We start from the raw sequence: 24,227 nt of genomic DNA on the forward strand, positions 1-24,227 counted from the left end.
CATGCCAGAGATGGAGGCAGAGATGGGGGCATGGAGACGGGGAGTGGCTGAGGACTCTAGATTCATGGGAAGAGAGGGCCTAAGAGCTGGTGGCCAGGAGGCAGACTTGCAGAATGTGCCCTTTGGAGATGTAAATTATTATATATGCCTGAGTGGGTTTTTTAAAAAAAGCTAAAGTGAATAGAGAGAAATACTGTTAACTGATGTTACATGGAGGGGATTATAATCATTGTAATGAAACAAGATGTATGATTTGTTGAATGTAAACTGATGATCTGCCCTGTAAACTTTCATTCAATCCACAATAAAAACCTTAAAAAACAACAAAAAAATTTCAAAACAAAAAAACAGTTGCCGTAACCTTCTAAGCTGTCCTCTCTGCCCAGCAGACACCCTTGGAAGCCACTCTTCTGATTGTGCCTGATTTTGAAGGTGCCCTAACAGGACTGAGGGATCCTGGTGTGGCTCTGTGGGTTAAATGCGCCAGACTGCAAAACTGTTTGAACTGTGAGGTCGGCAGTTCAAGCTCACCAGTTGCTCCTCGGAAACCCTATACAGGGTTGCTATGGGTCGGAATCGACTCGACGGCACTTAACAACAAGAACAACAAAGGGACTAAGACAAATGTATTACTGAGAGAACTTGTCTGCATTCATTCATCAACTGCAGAGACTTGTTTAAACAGGTTTGATTTGGAATGAACCTGTGTATGTAAGGACTGGAACTTTAGTAGCAATACTTTTTGACTCCCCCTCTTATTATATGCCTAGTGGAATCCCTGAGTAGTATCAACATCAACACACTCAGCTAGTAACTGAAAGGTTGGAGGTTCAAGTACAACCAGAGGCATCCCGGATGAAAGGCCTGGAGACTATTTCTGAAAAATTAGCCTTTGGAAACCCTATGGACCACAGTTCTACTTTGAGGAGCTTGAGTTGAAACTGACTTGTTATATGCCTTGAAGCAAAAACACATGTAATCACATTAGCCTTAAACACATCCTAGTAGATCTTTAAAGTTTTTAGTATTTAATTTTATGATGAATAAATGAATGAATGAAAGGAATGATATGCTGGTCGTATATTCAGAGTGATTTGAAAAGCCCAAAACTTTACTGCAGCTTCTTGTACCCAGAATTGAGTTTGCAATGCCAGAACCATCTTGGGATCGTTGGAGGGGGGCACAGAGGCAGGATGCAAACCATTACTTTTGGTGGAACCAAAATGTTCCCAAGACCCTTATACTGTGGCACTACAGGGCAGCCGAAGCCTCGGGCCAGGAGGCTCTTGAAGGAGACGTGCTGGGTGGGCCGGGCTCAGAGCACCATATTCCACCACTTGAAGGGGAAGGGTTTCCGGCGCACGTTGGTGCCACAGTGCACCTCCCCATGCAGCATGTGGTATGGGGTAAAGTCGTCGATGAAAGTGCAGTGCAGGCCCAGAGGTTCCAGCAGGGACCGCACCTTCTCCTCCAGGCAGCAGCGGCCGTTGATGATGGGTCCGAAGGGCTTGGGGATGCCCAGATACTTCCCCAGCACCAGCATGTTCACCTGCAAAGAGGAGGGACCTGGATCAGCAGCATCACTACCTGGGGACCCCTCCCTCCTCTGATCTTTGGATGAGGAAACAGAGGCACTGACAAGTAAAGTGGCTTGCTTAACATCACCCAGCTAGTCTAGGATTATAGTCAAGTCTATGAGATTCCAGGTCCACACTTAAGACACTATATTCTCCTCCCCATCTGTGACTTTCGGGCAAATTTTTTCTATAACTTAAGACCCAGCTCAAATGCAACCTCTTCTGTGAAGCAGCCATGACCCCACACTCAATCCTCCTTTTGCACCCAAAGTTTCCAGCATGGTGCATGACACACGATTTGTTAAGTGCAATCAATTTGGTGTGACCCATTGTTGTTGTTAGGTGCCATTGAGTCAGTACTCATAGTGACCTTATCACAACAGAATGAGACACTGCCCAGTCCTGTGCCTTTCTCACAATCCTTGCTATGCTTGAGCCCATTGCTGCTGCCACTTGACACATTGTTGTTGTTGTTAGGTGCCATCGAGTTAGTACCGACTCATAGTGACCCAATGCACAGCAGAAGGAAACACTACCCTGATCCTGGGCCAACCTCACTATTGTTGCCACGCTTGAGTCCATCGATGCTGCCACTTGGCAAATCCAACTCGTTGGGGGTCTTCCTCTCCTTCTCTGACCCTCCACCTTACCAAACATGATATCCTTCTCCAGCGACTGCTCCCCCCTGACAATATGTCTGAAGTATGAGAGACAAAGTTTGGCCATCTTGGCCTCCAAGGAGCACTCTGGCTGCACTTCTTCCAAAACGGATCTATTGGTTCTTTTGGCAGCTCAGGCACTTTCAATATTCTCCTCCAACACCATAACTCAAAAGCATCAATTCTTCTACGGTCTTCCTTATTCATTGTCCAGCTTTCACAAGCATATGAGACAATTGAAAATACCATGGCTTGGGTCAGGTGCACCTTAGTCCTCAAGCTGATATCTTCGCTCTTCAACACTTTAAAAAGTTCTTGTGCAGCAGATTTTCCTAATGCAATACGTCTTTTGATTTCTTCATTTATTGATGAAGATCAAAGAGCACAACCTTCAGTATGGATTACATCTCAATGTAAAGAAAACAAAAATCCTCACCACTGGACCAATAAACAACATTCTTATCAATGGAGAAAAGACTGAAGTTGTCAAGGACTTCATTCTTCTTGGATCAACTATCAACACTCATGGAAGCAGCAGTCAAGAAAGAAAGAAAAAAAAAGACATTTTAGCACTTATAAATATCTGTTGGATGTTTGAATAAATGGCTACTTGTTATGGTGATGGTGGTATGGCATGGAGTCAGTTCCGACTCATAGCGGCTCTGCACAGGGTTTCTGAGGCTGTGAATCTTTATAAGAGCAGAAAAACCTCATCTTTCTTCCATGGAACAGCTGATAGTTTTGAACTGCTGACCTTGAGGTTAGTAGCCCGACTCATAGCCACTATACTACTATTAAAACACTTCTAATATATGCTGTTATTGTTGTTGTTGTTAAGTGCTGTCGAGTCAGTTCCAACTCGTAGCGACCCTGTATAGAATTTCTGAGGAGTGGCTGGTGAGCTTGAACCACCAACCTTGAGGTTCAAACCGACTTTGCAGTCCATTTCATTAACCTGCAGCGTCACACCAGGACTCCCTAATATATGATTATTGTTGTTGTTAACTGCCGTCTGACTTATGTTGTTGTTAACTGCTATCGAGTCGGTTCCGACCCATAGTGACCCTGCATAGGGTTTCCGAGGAGCAGCTGGTGAGCTTGAACCACCGACCTTGCAGTTCAAACAGCTTTGCAGTCTGGCGCATTAACCCACAATGCCACACCAGGACTAGCGGCCCTATATTTCCAAGGAGCGGCTGGTGGATTTGAACTGCCCATCCTATGGTTCAAACCAACATTGCAGTTGAGTGCTTATCCTACAGTGCCACACCAGCATGCAAATACCACTGCGACCTTCATTACAGTGGGAGGTGACCTGGTGACGTGGAAGGATGAGAATCTGGGCTCCAGGCCAACATGGATTTGAATCTTAGTCCTACTACTCAGTAGCTGTATAACTTTAGGCAAGCCACTTCACTTCTCACAGCCTCATCAGGAAAATGAGCCCAAACACATTTCCATCATTACAATTAGATAGCAGTGTGTATGCAAAGCATTGTGCTAAATACTTGTTGTTGTTGTCAAGTGCTTTTGAGTTGGTTCTGACTCATAGTGACCCTGTATAGGGTTCGCAGAAGTGGCTGGTGTTAGACACCATCATATCACTTCCTGACTCATGGCTACCCCCTGTATACCACGATCAAGCTGTATGTTCCATAGGGTTTTCAGTGGCTGATTTTTGGAAGCAACACACCTGGCCTTTCATCCTCATCAAGGAGCTCCACTGGGACCTGTTCTGTATTATAGCAAAACACAAGCCTCCACTGACAGTCTAGTGGTGGCTTTATTTGAGGGGAACTGGTTGGGAATTGAACGTGGAAGGCAAGAATTCTTCACTGAACCATCCCTAGCACATTCCAGTAGAAATGAACCATTGCCACTGAGTTGGACCCTGTTGGACCAAGTGGAAGAGCTTTCCTAGACTGTACATTCTTGTGGAGGCAGACTACCACATCAGTCTCCCATGGAGCAGCTGGTGGCTTTGAACCTTCAACCTTTTGGGTAGTAGCCAGTTGCTTAACCATTACACCACCAGAGCATTATTGTTCTTGTTGTTAGGTGCCGTTGAGTGTTCCGACTGATAGCGACATGCACAATAGAACAAAACAATGCCCAGTTCTGAGCCTTCTCACAATTGGTGGGTTTGAGTCTATTGTTGTTCCCACTGGGCCAATCCATGATGTTCTCTCCAGGGATTGGTCCTTCCTGATAACAAGTACAAGAGGTGATGGCTTCCCATCCTGGATTCTAAGGAGCATTTTGGTTGTACTTCTTCCAACACAGATTTGTCTGTTCTTCTGGCAGTGGATGGTACATTCAATATTCTTTGCTAACACCAGAATTCCAATGCATTGATTCTTCTCCAGTCTTCCTTATTCATTGTCCAACCTTCACAAGCATATGAGACAATTGAAAATACCATGGCTTGGGTCAAGTGTACCTTAGTCCTCAAAGTGACATCTTTGTTCTTTAACACTTTAAAGAGGGTCTTTGCAGCAGATTTGTTCAGTATAACATGTCCTTTGATTTCTGAACCGCTGCTTCCATGGGCATTGATTGTGAATCCAAATAAAATGAAATCCTTGACAACTTCAGTTTTTTCTCCATTGAGCATGATGTTGTATATTGGTCCACTTATGAGGATTTTTATTTTCCTTACATGGAGTTGTAATCCATACTGAAAGCTGTAGTCTTTGAGTTTCATCAGCAAGTACCTTAAGTCCTCTTTGCTTTCAGCAAGCAATGTTGTGTCATCTGGTATCAAAGGTTGTTAATGAGACTTTCTTCGATCCTGATACCACGCTCTTTTTGTTATAGTCCAGCTTCTCAGATTTGTTCAGCATACACATTGAATAAATATGGTAAAAGGCTACAACCCTGACACACATATTTCCTGATTTAAAACCATTCAGTATCTCCTTATTTTGTTCAAATAACCACATTTTGGTATATGTACAGGTTCCATATGAGTACAATTAAGTATTCTGGAATTCCCATTCTTCACAACATTATCCATAGCTTGCTATGATCCACACAGATGAATGTATTTGCATATTCAATAAAACACAAGTAAATATCTCTCTGGTATTCTCTAATTTCAGCCAAGATCCATCAGATGCCAGCAATGATATCTCTCATTCTATGTCCTTTTCTGAACCCAGCTTGTATTTCTGGCAGCTCCCTATCAATGTACTGTTGCAATTGTTTTTAAATTATCTTCAGTAAAATTTTACTTGTATGTGATATTAATGACTTTGTTCCATAATTTCCACATTTTGTTGGGTCACCTTTCCAATGGATCTCTTCCAGCTAGTTGGCTAGGTAGTTAGTTAGTTGTCTTCCAAATTTCTTGGCATAGATACGTGAGCGCCTCCAGTGCAGCATCAGTTTGTTGAAAGATTTCCATTTGTATTCCATTAGTTCTTGCAGCCTTGTTTTTTGCCAATGCCTCAGCACAGGTTGACCCTAACTGTACCATGAGATTTCTAAGGCCTTGGTGGCACAGTGGATAAAGCACTAGACTACTAACAGAAAGGTTATCAGTTCAAGTCCACCAGCTGGACAGAAGAAAGATGAAGCAGCCTATTGTAAAGTTTTCCCCCTTGGGAACCCTAGGGGCAGTTCTACTCAGTCCTATTGTTGTTGTTAAGTGCCATTGAGTCAGTTCCAGCTTATGACCTTGTTTAGTATTTCCAAGCTGTGGCTGGTGGATTTGAACTGCTTGACCTTGCTATTGAAACTGACCTTGTGGTCCAGTGCATTATCCTGCGACACCATCTCTGTCCTATAGAGCTGCTACAAGTACAGGTCAACTTGACGGAATCTTTACAGAAGCCAACTGCCACATCTTTCTCCTATGGAGTGGCTGGTGGGTTGGAACCATAGACCTTTCAGTTAGCTGTTGTGTTGTTAAGTGCCATCAAGTTCATTTCAATATAGGGACCCTGCATAGGGTTTCTGAGGAGCAGCTGGTGAGTTTGAACCGCCAACCTTGCAGTTCAAGCTAACGTTGTAGTCCAGAGTTTATCCTACAGCGCCACAGTAGCTGAACACTTAACCACTACTACACAGGGCTCCTTCATTCTGGCCTTTATTAGAAACAAAATATTTAGTGCTTGCTTGTTTTGTTTTGAATAAAGTCCAGAATGAAGGCACCCTGGTGTAGTTCGCTGCATAAAACGGAAATTCTGAGCCATTCCGTTTGCAGCATGGCCTTGGAACTCCGGGGCCCTGGAACTTTGTTTGAAAACCACTGCGCTAGGGACTGCGGGCTCTTCCTGAAACACCCTGCATGGAGGCAGGTAGGTGGCAGAAGGGCCCAGTGGAATTGGGTGGTTTCTGCCTGTTGGGTAATCTTTGGAAAGATGGCATTTCAGCATAGTTGTTGTTGTTGTTAAGTGCCGTCGAGTTGATTCCAACCCTGTATAGGGTTTCCAAGGAGCAGCTGGTGAACATAAATCGCCAACCTTGCCGTTCAAACGGCTTTGCAGTCTGGCTCATTAATCTACAGCACTACATCAGAACTCCGATATATCACAGCACAGAGGGGTGGTAAAATGCAGTAGAAGACTTCAACAGAGTGCTTGTGGGTCACAGCTAACCATTCTCAACAAAGGTGGGGTCATGTCCACCATCAGACGGTGATCCCACCCAGTCATGGCAGGGTTACCTCCTTAGCGAGACTGCCCAGACCACAAAGTGGTGCCCTGTGTTCAGTTTCTTCACACTGCTTAATGTTGCTTGAAGCTTGAATTCATGTCCCTTCCTGAGGCAGCTGATGGGAGGTAGTACAGCTGATGATTAGAACATCAGATTCCAGGCTTTGAATTGCAATTCTGCCTCTTACCAACTGTGTGTATTTGTACAAGAGACCATAGCTTGCTGGTTCTCTTCTGTAAAGGGGACGTGATAATGGTATCTAACATACAGCGTCCACCACTTGTCTGTGAGTTTGTTGTACTGTGGTAGATCAATAAATAACATCAGGAAAAATGGAGAAAATATTGAAGTTGTTAAAGATTTCATTTTGCTTGGATCTACTGTCAACACATATAGAAGCAGCAGTCAATAAATCATTAGGCAAACCTGCTGCACAAGACCTCTTTAAAGTGTTGAAGAGCAAAGACGTCAGTTTGAGGACTAAGGTGATCCTGACTCAAGCCATGGTATTTTCAATAACTTCATATGCATGTGAAAGTTGTATAATGAATAAGGAAGACAACTGAAGAATTGATGCATTTGAGTTATGGTGTTGGAGGAGAATATTGAAAGTGCCGTGGACTGCTATAAGAACCAACAGATCTGTGTTGGAAGAAGTACAGCTAGAATACTCTTTAGAAGGCAGCATGGCCAGATTTTGTCTCTCATTCTTTGTAGGTATTATCAGGAGATATCAGTCCTTAGAGAAGGACATCATGCTTGGTAAAGTGGAGGATCGAGGAAACAGAGGAATTCCCTCAACAAGATGAGTTGACACCATGGCAGTGACAATGGGCTCAAACATAATGATTGTGAGGTTGGTGCAGGACTGGGCAGTGTTCTTTTGTGTGGAACCGACTCAATAGCACGTAACAACAACAACAACAACGCAATGTACAGCATGGTTGGGCGATACCACAAGGCACTGTGTAAACTGTAAACCAACAAAAACCAATCTGACACACATGTGGTTGACACACATGGCAACCACATGTGTGTCAGAGTAGAACTGGGCTCTGTAGGATTTTCATGAGTGTGATCTTTTTGGGACAAGATCATCAAGCCTTTCTTTTGAGATGCCCTGGTGTGCTCAAACTCCAACTTTTCAGCTAGCAACTGAGCCCACTGACCATTGGCACTGCCCAGGAACTTGTAAGCTGTAAAGGGTCATGAAGGTCTCAGGCACGTGAGGAGAAGAGCCCTGCTAGCCTGCTGGACGCCCCTCCTCACCATGTTTGGGAAAAAGGCCTCAGCCTTGAGGGTCCCTCTGGAGTTCTTCAAGAGCTGGTAGAGCTGGGGTACGTCGATGATGTCCCCCTTCTCCAGGCCCAGCTCCCGCTTCAGCACCTCTCGGTTCCAGTTGATGCAGTGCTGAATGGGGAGGGAGGAACGGGGACAGGGTCCAGAAAGCAGTCCCCCCAGGGCAGCTCCCTGACTCAGGGTCCCTTGTCTGGGTTGAGCCTCTTCCCTCCTCCTTGTCCCGCCTCTCTCCCTTGGCTCCGCCCCAGCTCTCCCTCCACCTCCCTCTACTTCTGTGTGTCTCCATCTTCCTGGACACTCTGTCACACTGGCCGCTGGCCTCCCTCTTGCACTGGCCCTCTGCTTCTGAGGGCTCCACCTCTGTCTGACTCTGACTCAGCTTGTCTGAATCTTTTCCTTTAATGCATCTCCCTCTTCCTGGGACATCTCCCCATCACTAAGCTTGCATGCAGCTTCCTTGTACCCCCATTGCAGGAGAGGTGCCTGGGGGGTGGGGTGGGGCCATCTCCTGGGCACCCAGGCTTCTACCTCCACATATGAGTTATGTTCTCGCAATTTCTTGTTTGAAAGAATGCTCTTTATTTGCTGCTTTTTTCCTGCCATGGAGAAAAAGGAAAACAAAAACAAAATTAAGGGGGGGGGGAGCTTTTTAAAATTTTTTCCTGCCCTGAAGCAAAAGAAAAAATGTAAATTTCCCTCTTCCTAGTAGGTGCTGGGAGAATTTAGCTTCTCCATCTTTAAAATGGGGGCAGTAATCATGCCAAAAAGAACTCTGGTAGTGTAGTGGTCACGCAGTTTGAAACTACCAGCTAGAAGGCAGGACAAAGATGAGGCTTTCTGCTCTGGTAAAGATTTACAGCCCCAGAAACCCAATACAGTGTTGCTATAAGTCGGAACAGACCCCACGGCCCATAACCACCAATCATGCTGAAGATATCAGTTTGTTACGTGCATCTAGGAAGCAATGCTTTTGATAAAAATGTTTTACTAGTGTTAGTTCTGGGGAGCATGGTTGGCTCCATATGATAAGCACTGGACTGCAAACCAGACGGTCAGCGGTTCGCGCCCACCAGTTGCTCCTAGGGAGAAAGATGAGATTCAAAGCTGCTGAAGGTAAATTTAAAAGCCTGGGAAATCCTATACAGGGTAGCTGTGAGTCAGAACTGATTTGACAGCTCTCAACAATAACAACAGCAAAATGTTAGCTCTCATTTAAAATGTTACTCTCACTCCAACAGATCCTCTTGTTGCTGAAGAGAACCCTTTTACAGAGGGTGAAATGTGTCATGTGACACAGTTACCTAGTGTCACATGACACAGATATTAGGCCAAAATGCCCAGACATGAAGACTTGTCAACCTCTGACCCCCAACCTATTTCTGTGAACTTTATTGGAAAAATATTTCAGTAAAGAAATTATAACGTCATATTATATCATACTACATGGTTGTTGTGTGCCGTTCAGTTGGTTCTGACTCCTAGCAACCTAGCATATGGTTTCCAAGAGCGGCTGGTGTGGGTTTGAACTGCTGATCTTTGGGTTAGCAGTTCAGTGCTTATCCTGATTGAAAGACTGGATTTATTTCAGGCCCTCAAACACATCTTGTTTTCTCTTGCCACTGAGACTTTGCATTCACTGGTCCCTTTGTCTGTAATAATTCACTTCCTCTCATCCCACAGTGGCACTTGTCTGGCTAATTCCAACCCATCCCTCAGGTTCCTGCTTGGTCTTCACCTACAGGAAGCATTTCCTGAACATCCCCAGGCAGCACCCAAGGCCCCGGTGTTATAGTTGTTTATTCTGCTAGCTTCCCCTCAGACTGTGAGCCCTAAGGGTTGGGAGCCAGTAGCCCTGACCCTTGGTGCAGAGCCTGACTTCCAGTAGGTACTCAGAAAGTATCTGTTGCCTGGATGACGCCTTTTGGAAATACAACAAAGTGCTCAGATGGAGGGAGCAGACAGACTCCACTTACTCTTGACTCCTTCGAACATCAAAGCTTCCCCGTGGCCCTCTTTCTCCTGCTCCTCAAACAGTTGGTAGCAGGTCCTGGGGCTGGCCAGGAGCAGCCGGAAACCCTGGAGGTAGGAAGCACTGAAGTCAGAGGTCAGGGTTGCCCACAGGGCTTGTCCAAGGGTTTGGGGAGTGTGGACTTGGCCTCAGGCTGGCTGCCTCCTGAGAGAGGCAACAAGTCAGGTTCAGGCATGAGAGCCCAGGAAGGAAACACACAGCCTCCTCCAGGCAGACCTCCAGGATGTACCTTCCTGTCCAGTGCAGGCACAAAGCTTAGGAACTCATCGATGTGGCCCACATCCAGCCAGTCAGAGTAGAGCTGCACAGGGGCCTGCACCTGCTGGGCGGTGAGGAAGTCCTGCAGGGTCCGGTGCATCTCCCGGCTCTCATTGCTGTCAAAGCAGGGTGACAGGAGTGGGTGTGAAACGGGGGAGGAGGACCGACAGGACGGACTCTCAGGGACTGGGGACTTGGCAAATGCATCAGAGTTCTCCTGCAGCTAGACAAGAGATTCAGAAGGCTGGAATGCTTCCTCATCTTTATTGTTATTACGTTGTTGTTGTTAAGTGCCGTTGTATCAGTTCTGACTCACAGTGACCCTGTACAGGAGTACTGAGGAGCAGCTAGTGAGTTTGAACTGCCAATCTTGTGGTTCAAACTAACCTTGCGATCCAGTACTGTATCCCATTCAGGAACTGCTATCCCAGTTTCACAGGGGAAACCAAGGCACAAAGTGTTTAAGGTAAATTGGGCAGGAGCTTAGCCTGAGAACGCACTGGTGTTGATTCCGTCCAGATGCTGAAGCTGTGGACAAGCATGAGTTTGGGAGCCAGTCTGACCTGAGCTTGTGGCTCCTTGTTAGCTGTGTGGCCTTGGGGACGATCCTTCACTTCTCTGAGCCTATGTTTCCCCTTGCCCTGACCTGCATGACCGAGACCCAGTCTAGCTCTCTTCTTGCTTCAATTTGTTCTAGCCACTTTGGCCTTGTTGAACACACCAAGTTTGCGTCTGCTTCAGGGCGTTTGCATGTATCCTCTAGCTGTGTAGACTTCTCTGTTCCGTATCTCCATGAGATCAGATTTTCTTGTCATCATACCTCCTTTCAAAAACCGCCTCCCTAGAGTCCCACCGATGGTCATCAAATCAGTTCCGACTCATAGGGACCTTATAGACCAGAGTGGAATTGCTCTCTAGGGTTTCCTAATCTGTAAATCATTAGGGAAGCAGACTGTCCCATCTGCCTCCCATGTCGCAGATGGTGTATTAGAACTGCCAATCTTTCAATTAGCAGCTCAACACTCAGCCCACTATACCAGAAGGGCTCCCCCCTCCCCAGAGAGACCCTCCCTAATCACCTAGACTCATCTAGTTCCCACTCCTCCTCTGCCCTTCTTTCACTGGTTTTCTTCACTATTAGAAATGATTTTATTTGTTACTATCTCCCCACTAGAATAGTGGCAAGGACTTGTTAATTATATTCAAAGCTGCACTGCCTGCCCCTAGCAATATATAATAGGTGCTCACTAAGTATTCACTCTGGTAGTGTAGTGGTTACGAATCAGGCTGCTAATCTATCACGGTCAGCAGTTCGAAACTACCAACTGTTCTGCAGGAGAAAGATGAGGCTTTCTGCTCCTGTAAAGATTTACCGCCTTGGAAACCCTGTACAGGGTCGCTATGAGTCGGAACCAATTCCATGGCACATCACAACAACAAGTATTCACTGAAGTTGAATAGTAAGTGGTGGAGCTGGGGTTTGAACTGAGGTCTATGGGCTCCAAAGTCCAGGTCCCTTGTTTTGTACTTTGGTGGCTCTCATATTCTCATACGTTTATTGAACCCTTCTGGCTTGGGCCAGGTAGCAGAGGCCTCCAGTTCTGGCCTCTGTGTTTTCATGGCCCCCTTGAGTCCTGGTCACCCTTCCCCTTCCCTCTTCACCTGGGGTAACTGCTGTTCCCAATGAGAATCCTGCCGAGTGGATATTCCTTCTCCCCCACCGTGACTGGGGGGCTCACTTCCAGGTTCCCAAAGGAGTCAAGGCCGGTGATCTGCCCTGCTTGGGGCCCCCGAGTCACATAGCCAAAATCTGGACCCTGAAATGAAAGAGTTAGAGAAAGGGACACTTTGGCAAAAAAAACAAAGGGCAAGGGCCAACTTTGAAAGATGAACTTGGTGACAAGAAGGAATCCAACAGTCATCAGTGGTTAGTGTGCACAGTAGGTGCTTCAACACTGGATGAGTAAGACAAGGGACTGGTGTTTGTTGGGCACCTAATGTGTGCCAGCTGCTTTTCACAGCTGGGTGGTGGTTGCCTTAGAGTGGTTCATTGACTCCCACGACCCTGTACATGATGGAAGGAGACACTGCCTCATCCTACATCATCTCCACCCTGGTCACAGGTTGGACTACTGTGATCCACCAGGGTTTCATTAACTGATTTTTGGAAGTGGATTGCCAGACCTTTCTTCCTAGTTTGTTTTAGTCTGGAAGTGCTGCTGAAAACTGTTCAGCTTCCTGGTGACACGTACACATGCCTCCCCTAGCAGGCAGATGGTAGCTGCACATGAAGTGCCTTGGCCAGGACTCGAATTCTGGTCTCCCCCATGGAAGGAGAGAATTTGACCACTGAACCACAGCTGCTCTCCTTCATAAACCTTCACTTGGTCATAATAATAAATATATATTTGATCCTTATTTTGCAGGTGAAGAAACAAAGCTTCATGAAACAACAGATGACCTACCTCTTGCTCCCTGTGTGCGCTTCCTGGGGCAGCTATAACACAACATCACACAGATAACTTGTTTTACAGTTCTGGAGGTCAGAAGTCCAAAATCAGTCTCACTGGGGGTAACATCATGGCTTCAGCAGGCCTGGTTCCTTGTGGAATCTCCCCCAGTTCTAGTATCAGCTGCTGTCACGCCACCATGTGTGTATGAATAGAGCTGTGCTCCACAGAGTTTTCAAAGACAGGGTTTTTCAGAAGTAGATTGCCAGACCTTTCTTTCCAGGCCCCTCTGGGTGAATTTGAACCAGTGCAATAACTGTTTGAGCCACCCAGGGACTCTCTGGAGGCGTTAGGGGAACCATTTGCAGCGTCTAGAGGTATTGTAGGAAAGCACTGGACTGGTAACTGCAAGGCTGGCGGTTCAAACCCACCTGCCACTCCTCAGAAACCCTATACAAGGTTGGAGCTGACTCGTTGGCACACAACAGTGGGAAGCTTGGCTCCTGGTCCTTCCTCCATCTTTAAAGAGCACAACTCCAATCTCTACTTCACATCTCATGTCACCGTCTCCCACTCTAGCCCTCATGCCTCCCTGTCATTGAGAATGATGGTTGCATTGGGTCCACCCAGATACTTCAGGATAATCTCCCATCTCAAGATCCTTAATTTAATCACATCTGCAAAAATCCCTTTTTGCCATAAAAGGTAGCATTCATGATCTTTGGGTACTAGAAGTTGGCCGTTTTGAGGGGTTGCTATTCTACCACACCTGCTTGGAGACGATGCAATCTCTTAGCTCTGTTGCTAGTTGCCACCTAGTTTGCTTCATCTCAGGGCATCCCCTGGACAACAGAACACAATGTTGCCCCATCCTGTGATGGCTTCATGAGTCCATTGATGCTGCCACTGTGTGCTGAACCTTCTTTAGAAGTTACTACTTGGAATGCCTTCAGTGAGGGAGACCATCTTCCAGTACTGTACCATACCATATTCCATGTGATATATAGAGTTTTCATTGAGGGACCTTCCAAAGTAGACCACCAGACCTTTCTCCTAGTCCATCTTAATCCTGAAATTTCACTAAAACCTGTTTACTGTGGGTATTTGAAATACCAATGACATAGCTTTCAGCCTTACAACAACACACAAATCACCACAGTACGATGAACTGACCTTCCACTAACCAATGATCCATTCCCAGAGCTCCACAGACACCCTGAAAGTAGATTCCAAATTGTTAATCTGGGAGCATTTTCCTGGGAAGATGAGTAGTCTCAAGGGGTCTGTGATTTCAAAAGTTTAAAAGCCATCATTTCTAATTTCTCTCCACTCCATATCAGTATAACTTTCACCCTCAAGGTCTTCAGGAATCACACAGGGAGCTCAAGGACTAGTCTCATCTTCACTGACCATACATCTGGTACAGCTGGTTGCATCCCTGCCCAGGACATACTTTCTGCACTTGGCTCTTGGGACCGGACACTCTTGGTTTGCCTTCTACCTCACTGCAGCTCCTTCTCCATCTTTGTCGCCAGTCCCTTGCTATCTCTCTAACCTAGGGACATTGGAGGGACCCTCTTTAGTCTCTAGTTTTACTTTCTTCCTTGGAGGTCTCGCCCAGTGTCATGGCTGGAAATGTCATTGATGAGCTGATAACTCCCAGTCTGGACCACCCCCCAAACTCCAGACACACAGCCACCTGCTTGCCTGATGTTGACTCAAAATCTCAAGCTTGACACAGCACAAGTGCAAAACCCGATCCTCTCTTCCCAGCCCACCCCCTCACCTTCTCACAGACCTCCCATCCCGGGGGACCTGCCTCTGTATGGAGTCAAAAGCCTTGATACAGGAGCCTTTGGCTCGTTTCTTCCTCTCACCAGTTGCCATTGAGTCAATTCTGATTCATGCTGACCCCGTGTGTCAGAGTGGAACAGTGTTCCCTAGGTTTGTCAATATCTGGTTTTTGGTAAGTACATCACCAGGTGCCTTTCTTTCAAGGCACCTCCGGGGGGACTTGAACTTCCAACCTTCCTGTTAGCAGAAAACATGTTGACCATTTACACCACCCAGCGATTGCCAGGGAATCCTGCTGATTTTGTTTTCAGACTAGATCCAGACCCTGACCACGTCTCATTCCCTCCTTGCTACACCTTGGCCTGCACCCATTGCCTCTCCTCTTGTAACTGCAACAGCCTTTTTGTGCTCTCCCTGTCTCTGCCTCCACAGGCAGCCAGGGGGACCTTTGATAACGTAAGTCAGATCACAGCCCTCCTCTTTCTAACCCTGCAGTGGTACCTCAGCTTCCTGGATTGGAAACAAAAATTCTCACAGTAGCCTCCTCATCTCCCTGCTAACTTCACTTTTTTGGCTTTAACAACCACAATTGTTATTCTCTCACACCTTAAGAGGTTAAATGTCCATATTCAGAGCACTGTGTCCAGGGGCAGCCTGTCTCTTTCCTTATTGGCTCTGGGGACAGGTCCAGTACTGAATTAGGAGACAAGGCCACTGAATAAGGTACAACTGAAACCAGTGAGGGAAGGCAAAGTCATTATTGCAGCTGGCTTATTTGTCGCCTTGCTCCTGAAACAGGATTAACCCGATTCCATGACAGAGGAGACACTGAGCACAACAAAACGCCTGCATCTTCTGCTTTACACGGAGTCTTGGTGTGGCTCTGTGGGTTAATGTTCCAGATTGCAAAGCTGTTTGAACTGCAAGGTCGGCAGTTCAAACTCATCAGCTGGTCCTCAGAAACCCTATACAGACAGGGTTGCTATGGGTTGGAATCTGCTCGACGGCACTTCAAAACAACAACTGCTTTATACAGGGCCTGGCTGGGAGCAAGGGGGAAGCAGGACAAGTTGTTGAGTTTAATTGAAGATTTGCTTAAAAGCCTCCTCTGTGAGCAGGGACGCCTTCTCCTTTCCTTAGGGAGCAGGATGCAAACCTTCCATCTCACACTCTTTCCCCATTTTCCTTGAGTGCCCCCAATCAATGGGCTGCCAGGGCTCCACGTGTGGACTGTGGTCTTCCTGAGCAAGCAGGGAGTCCTAATGGTTAAGATCATGCTCAGAGCTGGTCTGAATTCCAACTTCTCCACTCACTTTTAGTCTGAGAGTCTCAATTTCCTCATCTGTAAAATGGTCCTATTAATAGCATGTACATAAGAGGTTATCAGATGAATTAACCGAATCAATACAGGTAAAGAATTTAGCATTGTGACTGACACAGATTGTTTGCTCAGGTCTCATTACGATGACTGTTGTTGTTGTTGTTATTCTATGCTGAGTTTGCATGACCCTGCCAAGCTAGTCAAATATGACTAACCAGTGTGTTGCATACCCCTTCTCTTTCACACACACACACACATACACACACACACACACACACACACACACGTTTGCAAAGACTTAGATTGATAAAGTCACAACCAGCGGACAACCACTCCGGTCCTGAAAACAACCACATCCAGAGCCTCCAATGGATGTTGGAGAAGGAACCAGTCGTGGCTCCACCCCCATCTGGTCACAAGAGCATCTCCAATGCAGTAAGGATGCCAGAGCCTGGCCTGTTCATCAGCAAGGTTACCTTGAGGGCAAGGTGAGCTCATGGGTGGGAAGGAACCTCATCTAGCTATCGTGGGAACAACAAAAAGAAGCAGAACCCACCCCCCACCCCCGCCCACCTCCACAGCCACGCCACCCCTGAGCAAGCAGAAATTCCACTCGTGGGAGCTGGGCTGCTCAGCCCGCAGGGGAGGGGTGAGGTGGGGGTACAGGCTAATAAAGAAGTGAGGGATTGGCAGCTGGCAAACCCAACCCCACGCAGGTACCATCACACGCTTGATGGGGAAGTTCTTCAGGCCTCTGTTTCGGGGCGAGTCGAAGACCACAGGCAGCGTTTTATGTGGGGCTTGGATGTAGCCAATTTCCATTTCATCCTGTGCTGAGCAGTCAGGAGGAGCGGTTAGGCTTCTAGTGCAGGGAGGGCCATGGACCCATCCTTACTCGCTCATCCACCCCCCAGCAATCCTGTGAGATGTCTGAACCCCAGAAGGACGTCCAAGAGAGCAGAGCTTTTTGTCCTGTGTTTGCCTGGTGTACAAACACATGCCTTTTGACCCCACTCCTGCTGTGTGCCCTGGCTGGGGCTGGGGTCCTGTCCTCAAGAGCCTGTGTCTCAAGTGAGCCAACTGGGTAGGGTGATGGCAGGGGAAGTTGGAGGTCTTTGAGGACACGCAGGAGGGGTTTCCCAGACTGTTGGGATTGGGATGGATCAGAGAAGACTTTATGGAAGGAAGGAGAACTAGAAGGTGAGTAAGAATAGCCCCCTCCACATAGCCTGCCCCAAACTGGGGGCAGGCAAAGTCCTGGGGCAGAACTCATGGGGCAGGGGAAGGGAGGTTCAGATCCTGTTTCAAAGGGCTTGCATGCTAGTAGGCCAATGTGACATTGGGCATAAACCACTACTGAGTTGAACCATATGAAACGGACATTCTTTGAGACCATAAAAGGAATCCTGGTAGGGTAGGGGATTATGAGCTGGACTGCTAATCACAAGGTCAGTAGTTTGAATCTACCAGCAGAAAGATGAGGCTTTCTGCTCCCATAAAGATTTATAGCCTCAGGAACCCTATAGCGCCACCGTAGGTCATAAATGTTGGCATATCGGTAATTTCATATGGTTCAACTCCTGACATCATCAAGATAGAATGACAAGAAACAAAGTGGGAATTTGGAGGAGAGAGGACTGAGTTCCCATTGGCGAGTGGGGAAGCCTATGGAGGGGAGAAGGTGTGGAGGTGGGACAGCAGGGAAGGGACTAGGAAGGGCAGAGACCTGAGGAAGAAAGGAGGTTCGGGGCAGGCCACAATTACCCATTGGCCAGGCTTTGCACTGCTGAGCTGAATGGCACTCAATCTCTGCCTTGGGGACCTCCTGTGTGTTGTGATAGGCGGACATAGAGACTGACCCTCTAGGGTGGCCAGTGTAGGGACAGGAACCTGAGAACCTGCTGAGGAGAAGGTCATGGGAATAGGACCATATATGGTCTAGGCTCAGAAAGGACCATTCCAAGGAGTGGTCGGTGGAGGGTTGAGCCTCTTCTCTGACGCCGTCTGAGAATTTTCAAGTAGGAAGGTGGCATTCATTTCAGTGACCATGGTTGGCACGTAATGTCAGTTGACTCATTGGCCTGAGCTCCCCTACAAAGGATCATGCAGAAGCTCCTAACTCCCTACTCATCTGAGAATGGGTGACTGGGCCCCAGAAGCCTGGATCTCCAAGGGTCCTTTACCCCACATGCCCCAGACCACTCCCCCAATTCCCAGGGCCACTTACCTGTATCCACTGGTCATTCACGTTCTCCTCCTCGGGGCAGACAGTCAGCTTACACTTGGCTTTCTTGGTCAAAGACATCACTGAATTCAGGAAGTCCTCATTGTCAAAAATTCTGAGTAGGGCAGAAAAACAGCCCCTCCCTCAGTACTCTGGATTCAGCCAGTGGTCTGGACTGGGCTCTTAGGGGCAAGCTGGATGGGCCCAGTGTCCCCTAGGGGGTGCAAGAGCCCAGGCCTGCACAGAGTGGGAGGGGCACTCAGCAGGCACTTGGGAGATGTTTGCTGGCCTGGCTCTTCCTGTCTCTACTCTTGGCAGACATTATTATATTTAATGCTGCTCATGACAACCCACATGAAACAAGAACCACAGGAATCCCTTTTACTAAGGAGGAGACAGAATGCGAGGTCACTTGACCTGGAATTCAAGCCCAGGCGTCTTTGGTGTCCAGCCTGCGTCCTAACCAGACTGTGTTCTCCCTCATTCTGCCCTTGAAGTAACAGGACGGGAAGAGGGCAGGGAGTTCCTGAGGTGCACACTCACCAGGGGCTCTCAGACTTGGGGGGATACCTAGAGACAAGACCCAGCAGGTCGGGGTTGGCCAGGAATGCACATTTTAAGCAAGTTTCTAGTTTTTTCTGATGCAGGAGGTTTACACAGACCACACTGAGAAGTTCTGGAAATCTGATTTAGCAACTCAGCCAGCATCAAGGCAGGAATAACAGCCCCTACACCAGTGTTTCCCATTCATCCAGGGAGTGCATGGTGGGCTCTGGCCAGGATCCAGGGCTCCTGCCTCCCTACCCAGACTCCTGCTGGTACATCCGTGCCCCCACCCCCTACTGCCATGCCCCTCACCTGCACACATACACCTCCTGCGGGGGCTGGGTGTTGGGGGTCATGATCCATGGGGCCACACGGAAGGTCACGCTATCTTGGAAGACCAGGGCTTCGGGGGTCTCCTGCATGGAGCGTGTCAGGGAAGGCTGTCAGAGCAGCCAGCATCTAAAACCTATTGCTTCCCTGGTTTTTTGGGGTCCCTTGCCCCAGCTGGACTCTGCATGCCTCCCGCCCCAGCCCAGCCCCAGCTGGACCGCTGCCTGAAAGTTCAACCCCCCACTCTGAGTTGCCATCTTGGCTTACCGGGTTGGATGTGTCCAGCAGGGAGATGCCAAGAGAAATGAGCCCTGGGAATGTGGCATCTGGGAAAGCAAGGCCCTCCACATAGAAGTCGGCGCTGTGCTGGCCACCAGGGAGTGTCAGGACATGAGACGGCTGCTGCGGCCCCAGGACCACCTCGTACTTGGAGGACGACTTGTCCCCTAGGAGAGTGGGGAGGCTCAAGTCTGTGCCCCACCTCTGAAACCCTATTTATTTTCTGGTGTGGTGACATCTCTCCCAGGGCCACCTGGGGTCCCCATTGAAGGGCTCTCACAACCTCCCCAGGGGAACACAGAGACCAAAGTCCAGCTGGTGTGTCACTCCCTGGGCTGGGAGGCTAGGAAAGGACTGCAGGGGTACCTGAGCCATTCCCAACTTTACAGAAAGTCCAGTACACATCATGGTGAATTCATTCATTCATTCATTTATTCCTGAGCACCTGTTGCAGCCAGATCTCAGCTGAGACTTGGGGATACCAGGAGGACAGTCCCTGTCTGGACCCCTGAGAGTGCACAGTCTGTGGCTAAGTGGAAGAAACACCATCGGAAAACAGAGGGTGATTAGTGCAGCAAGGGAAGGAAGCCTGGGAGGGCTTCTTGGAGGAGGTGATGCTAGTCTAATGACTTTGGTATAGAAAGGAGTTTCTGGGTGGCACAACAACTAACAAAAAGGCTGGTGGTTCTGACCCACCTAGAGGTGCATCAAAAGACAGGCTTGACCACCTGCTTCTGAAAGGTCACAGTTTTGACAACCCTGAGAAGAAGTTCTACTCTGCATGCATGGGGTGATCAGGAGTCGGAAGCTACTGGAATACAAACTAACAACAGGAGTGGAAGTAAAATCAAATCACATTGGGCCCTTGCACAAAGCCATCTGATTGGTCTCCCCTAGCTTGTAGGCAAGTCAATACAAGTCTACTTGAACTGCCCCCTTTCCTCTCATCTACCATGTTCTTTGTTACATGGCACTCCAGTCCCACCAGCTTCCCTGAATTCCCCAAGCCCACAGGTATGATCTCACCTCAGGGCTTTTGCATTTGCTGTTCCCTTGGCTTAAAATGCCCCTCGCCGGCCCCCCACCCCCAGTGCCTGCTATTCCCATATCTCCTTTTGCTCAAATGAAAACTATGGAGGAAGCCTCCCCTGAACACACTCTCTACACCCTGACTCCACCCCTGACTCCACATCCCCTTCCCTGTTGTAGTTTTCCATTGATACACCCTGTGTTTTATTTACTTTTACGTATATCTCTCTCAACCCCCTAAGATGAAAGCAACACACCCTTGTAGGGACTTTGTTTTGTTCGTGGTTCTGTACCCTGAGTCTAGAACCGAGGTTGGCACTTTGTAGAAGACATTGATGTGTTGCTGAGCAATGACTGATGTATTTAATTAGCAGAAGGAATCCCTGGGTGGTGCAGCATGCTTAGTTGCTAACTGAAAGGATGGAGTTCAAGTTCATTTAGAGGCACCTTGAAGAAAGCCCTGGTAATTGACTTCTGAAAAACCAGCCATTGAAAACTCAGTTGTACTCAGACATGCGTGGAGTTGCCATGAGTTAGAAATGACTCTGTGGCAATTGATTCCGGCTTTGAGTACATGGATGTTGGAGACTGCATGACTGCCTGACACATGTAGTCTGCTTGGATTCAAAATCTCTGTAAACATGAGTCCATTGTGTGTGTGACAGAGACAGAGAGAAGCAGAGGACAGTAACAAGAATTATTGGGTGGGAGGTTTATTTCCTTCATAGGACTCACTAGAACCAGATTATCGTGTGTGTGTGTGTGTGTGTGTGTGTGTGTGTGTGTGTACTTGCATTTTGACTGTCCCCTTCGAAAAGTTAGTGGCAGGATGCTGCCTAGCTCATGCTGTATCCCTGGTTCTTAGAACCCAGTACATAGTAAGTTCTCAGGAATTACCCACTGAAGGAGCTGTGCCCCAATGTTTGGAGCAGGTAGGGATTACGGATGTGGGGAAAACAGTCAGAGAGAGACGAAAGCCATGGACAACTCACGTTTGGCGTGAAACACGCGTACTTTGTCCATCTCCGACTTGGCCACGTGGAGCACCAGTTGATATTTGGTGAAGAAGTCCTTGGGGGTCCGTGTGTTCAAGGTCATCAGAGACATGTCTTGCAGGTCTAGAATGAGAAAGAGTGAAGCCTGGGACACAGGTCTTGAGACCATACACAGGGCTAATCTGTTAGACCACCGCTAGCTGAGGCTTACTGCTCTGCCACTCCCAACCTTGAGACCACTCTATCACATGGCCACATTTTATTTTCTCCATTTTATTTCCAGTATTTAAGGAGCTCTGGTCATTTGTTGTTGTTGTTAGGTGCCATCGAGTTGGTACCAACTCATAGTGACCTTATGCACAGCAGAACAATACACTGCCCGATCCTGGGCCAACCTCACTACTGTTGTCACCTTTGAGTCCATTGATGCTGCCACTTGGCTAATCCATCTTGTTGGGGTCTTCCTCTTTTTCTCTGGCCTTCCACCTTACCAAACATGATCTCTTTCTCCAGTGACTGGTCCCTCCTGACAATATGTCTGAAGTATGAGAGACGAAGTTTGGACATCCTGGCCTCCGAGGAGCACTCTGGGTGCACTTCTTCCAACACAGATCTATTGATTCTTTTGGCAGCCCATAGCACTTTCAGTATTCTCCTCCAACACCATAACTCAAAAGCATCAATCCTTCTATGGTCTTCTTTATTCACTGTCCGGCTTTCACATTCATATGAGGTTATTGAAAATACCATGGCTTAGGTCAGGCGCACCTTAGTCCTAAATTGGGCTGCTAATCTCAAGGTCAGCAGTTGAAAACAACCAGAAGCTCTGCAGGAGAAAGATGAAGCTTTCTGCTCCCATAAAGATTAACAGTCTCAGAAACCCTATACAGGGTCGCTATGAGTCGGAACTGACTCCATAGCACATAACTACCACCACCACCACCACCAATTCCAGTATTTGAAATGATCTTCATCATTTTGAACAGATGTTAGGTTTTTTATTATCTTCCATTAGGATGTAAGCTTGGCAAAATCTTGTTCATTGCTATGTCCCTAACACTTGGAACCTACAAGCACCTAAAACAGCTGACTTTCACATGGCAGATGTTTGATAGCTCTTTGTGGAATGAGTGGGTGCAAATGTTTCTCCCCATCCTTCTGGGCATGAAGTGAAGTTCATGAACCAAGTTAAACAATAATGACAAAGGCATGGGATGGTGACATTCTCAAGCAATACCTTCTGATGGATTGGATGAGAGTCGAGGGGCTATAGGCTTTGAAGTTAATTAGACTTGAATCTTGGAGCTGCGTGAGCTTGCAAAAGTTATCTCAGTTCCTGGTGCTTCGGTTTGTCCATCAGCAAAACAGAGCTGTGCTAGTTCATTTATGAGTCCACTTAGTTAGGCTACGGTTCCCACTGGTTTGGCCAAACACTGCCCTAGTTGCTGTTCCATAATGTAGTCGAATGCAATGCAATCACCTGCCATCATGCAATCTAACCAGTCTGTTAAGAGGTGAGTTCCTCAGGATGTGGTCAGTCTCTAGACTTTAAATAGCCTCTAGACTTGATCTTTCTCTTTACTCCACCCTCTTCCTGGTGGCTGAACTACCCAACTTGGGGTGTAAGGTTGTAAACATCCCCAGCCTGCCACCTGATCTACATATTTTCGACATTCCGGGTTTCACAATCACGTGAGACGATCTCTTGAGGTAAGTTAATCTTTCTCTCTTTACATGTACATCTAGACATATATGAACATATCACTGGTTCTGTCTCTGGAGAGAATCCTCACAAAGACAAGGGCTAAAAGCAGTGCATACCTTAGGATTAGCTGTGCAAGTAAATTGAGGCAATACATAAACTTATATAATATATGCATAGATTATAATGCATATAAATATAATATAATGTAAAACACTGACTATGTATCAGGCACTGTGTAGAGGCTGACCTCTGGTCTCAGGCCAGACCAACTGGGTATAGCTTTTCAACGTATCCGTTTCTATATCATCCTAGCAACACCCCAGCAAGGCCAGAGCTACTGCCCTGACATCACCAACCTTAGCCCTTAGGCAAGTGGGTAAAGCCCAGGTCTTCCATCCTGGCCACAGCTCAGCAGCCCTGAGATGTATCAGGAGAGCTCTGCACACTTACCTAGTTCACCACCCTCCTTGTGCCCCTATATCTGCCTGATGTTAGAATTGTTGTTGTTATTAAGTGCCTTCGAGTCGTTTCCAACTCATGGCGACCCTGTATAGGGTTTCTGAGGAGCGGTTGGTGATCTCGAACTACCTTTCTTGCCAGTTCAAACCAACTTTGCAGTCCAGTGCATTAACGCACACCACCACACCAGATGTCAGAATGCCCGGGTTCAAACCCTAAGTCTGCTACCTATTTATTAGCTGTGTAACTTTAGGCAAATTGCTTAGTTGTGCCGCAGTTTTCCCATCTGAAGAATGGAGATGATGAGAGTGCATATTTCTAAGCTTTGTGTTAAAGGATCAAATGAGTTAATAATTCCAAAGTGCCTCAGAACAGTGCCTGAGTCGGGCAGTGACCCAGGGACTACTCTGACATCCATTTGAGGAAGGGTTCCATTTGGGATTATTTTAGGCTCCTAGTTTGGGGGAACTGAAGAAAAAATTCAAGCCTCGACTTTCGTTGTTGAAAGATTCACTGGCCAAATTATTGAATGATGCAGAATGCATCAAGAAAAGATGGAAGGAATACACAGAGTCATTGTACCAAAAGGAAATGGTTAATGTTCAACCATTTCA

The 24,227-nt window shown here is 47.3% G+C and overlaps 1 protein-coding gene across 1 annotated transcript in view; it reads right to left on the reverse strand.

The window, feature by feature from the left end:
- Nucleotides 1-1,315: 1,315 nt before the first annotated feature.
- Nucleotides 1,316-24,227, reverse strand: part of PADI4 (peptidyl arginine deiminase, type IV) — a 46,596-nt gene continuing 23,684 nt past the window's right edge. Inside the window, exons 6-16 of the mRNA XM_006866408.1 lie at nucleotides 21,447-21,572; nucleotides 19,414-19,592; nucleotides 19,129-19,232; nucleotides 18,274-18,385; nucleotides 16,767-16,874; nucleotides 12,144-12,298; nucleotides 10,453-10,597; nucleotides 10,168-10,270; nucleotides 8,723-8,790; nucleotides 8,165-8,305; nucleotides 1,316-1,549 (exon numbers count right to left, since the gene is read on the reverse strand). Coding sequence (XP_006866470.1) covers nucleotides 1,316-1,549; nucleotides 8,165-8,305; nucleotides 8,723-8,790; nucleotides 10,168-10,270; nucleotides 10,453-10,597; nucleotides 12,144-12,298; nucleotides 16,767-16,874; nucleotides 18,274-18,385; nucleotides 19,129-19,232; nucleotides 19,414-19,592; nucleotides 21,447-21,572 — 1,475 coding nt within the window. The remainder of the gene's footprint in view (nucleotides 1,550-8,164; nucleotides 8,306-8,722; nucleotides 8,791-10,167; nucleotides 10,271-10,452; nucleotides 10,598-12,143; nucleotides 12,299-16,766; nucleotides 16,875-18,273; nucleotides 18,386-19,128; nucleotides 19,233-19,413; nucleotides 19,593-21,446; nucleotides 21,573-24,227) is intronic.

This window comes from Chrysochloris asiatica, unplaced genomic scaffold (assembly GCF_000296735.1).
Source record: "Chrysochloris asiatica unplaced genomic scaffold, ChrAsi1.0 scaffold00090, whole genome shotgun sequence".
Classification (NCBI taxonomy): Eukaryota; Metazoa; Chordata; class Mammalia; order Afrosoricida; family Chrysochloridae; genus Chrysochloris; species Chrysochloris asiatica.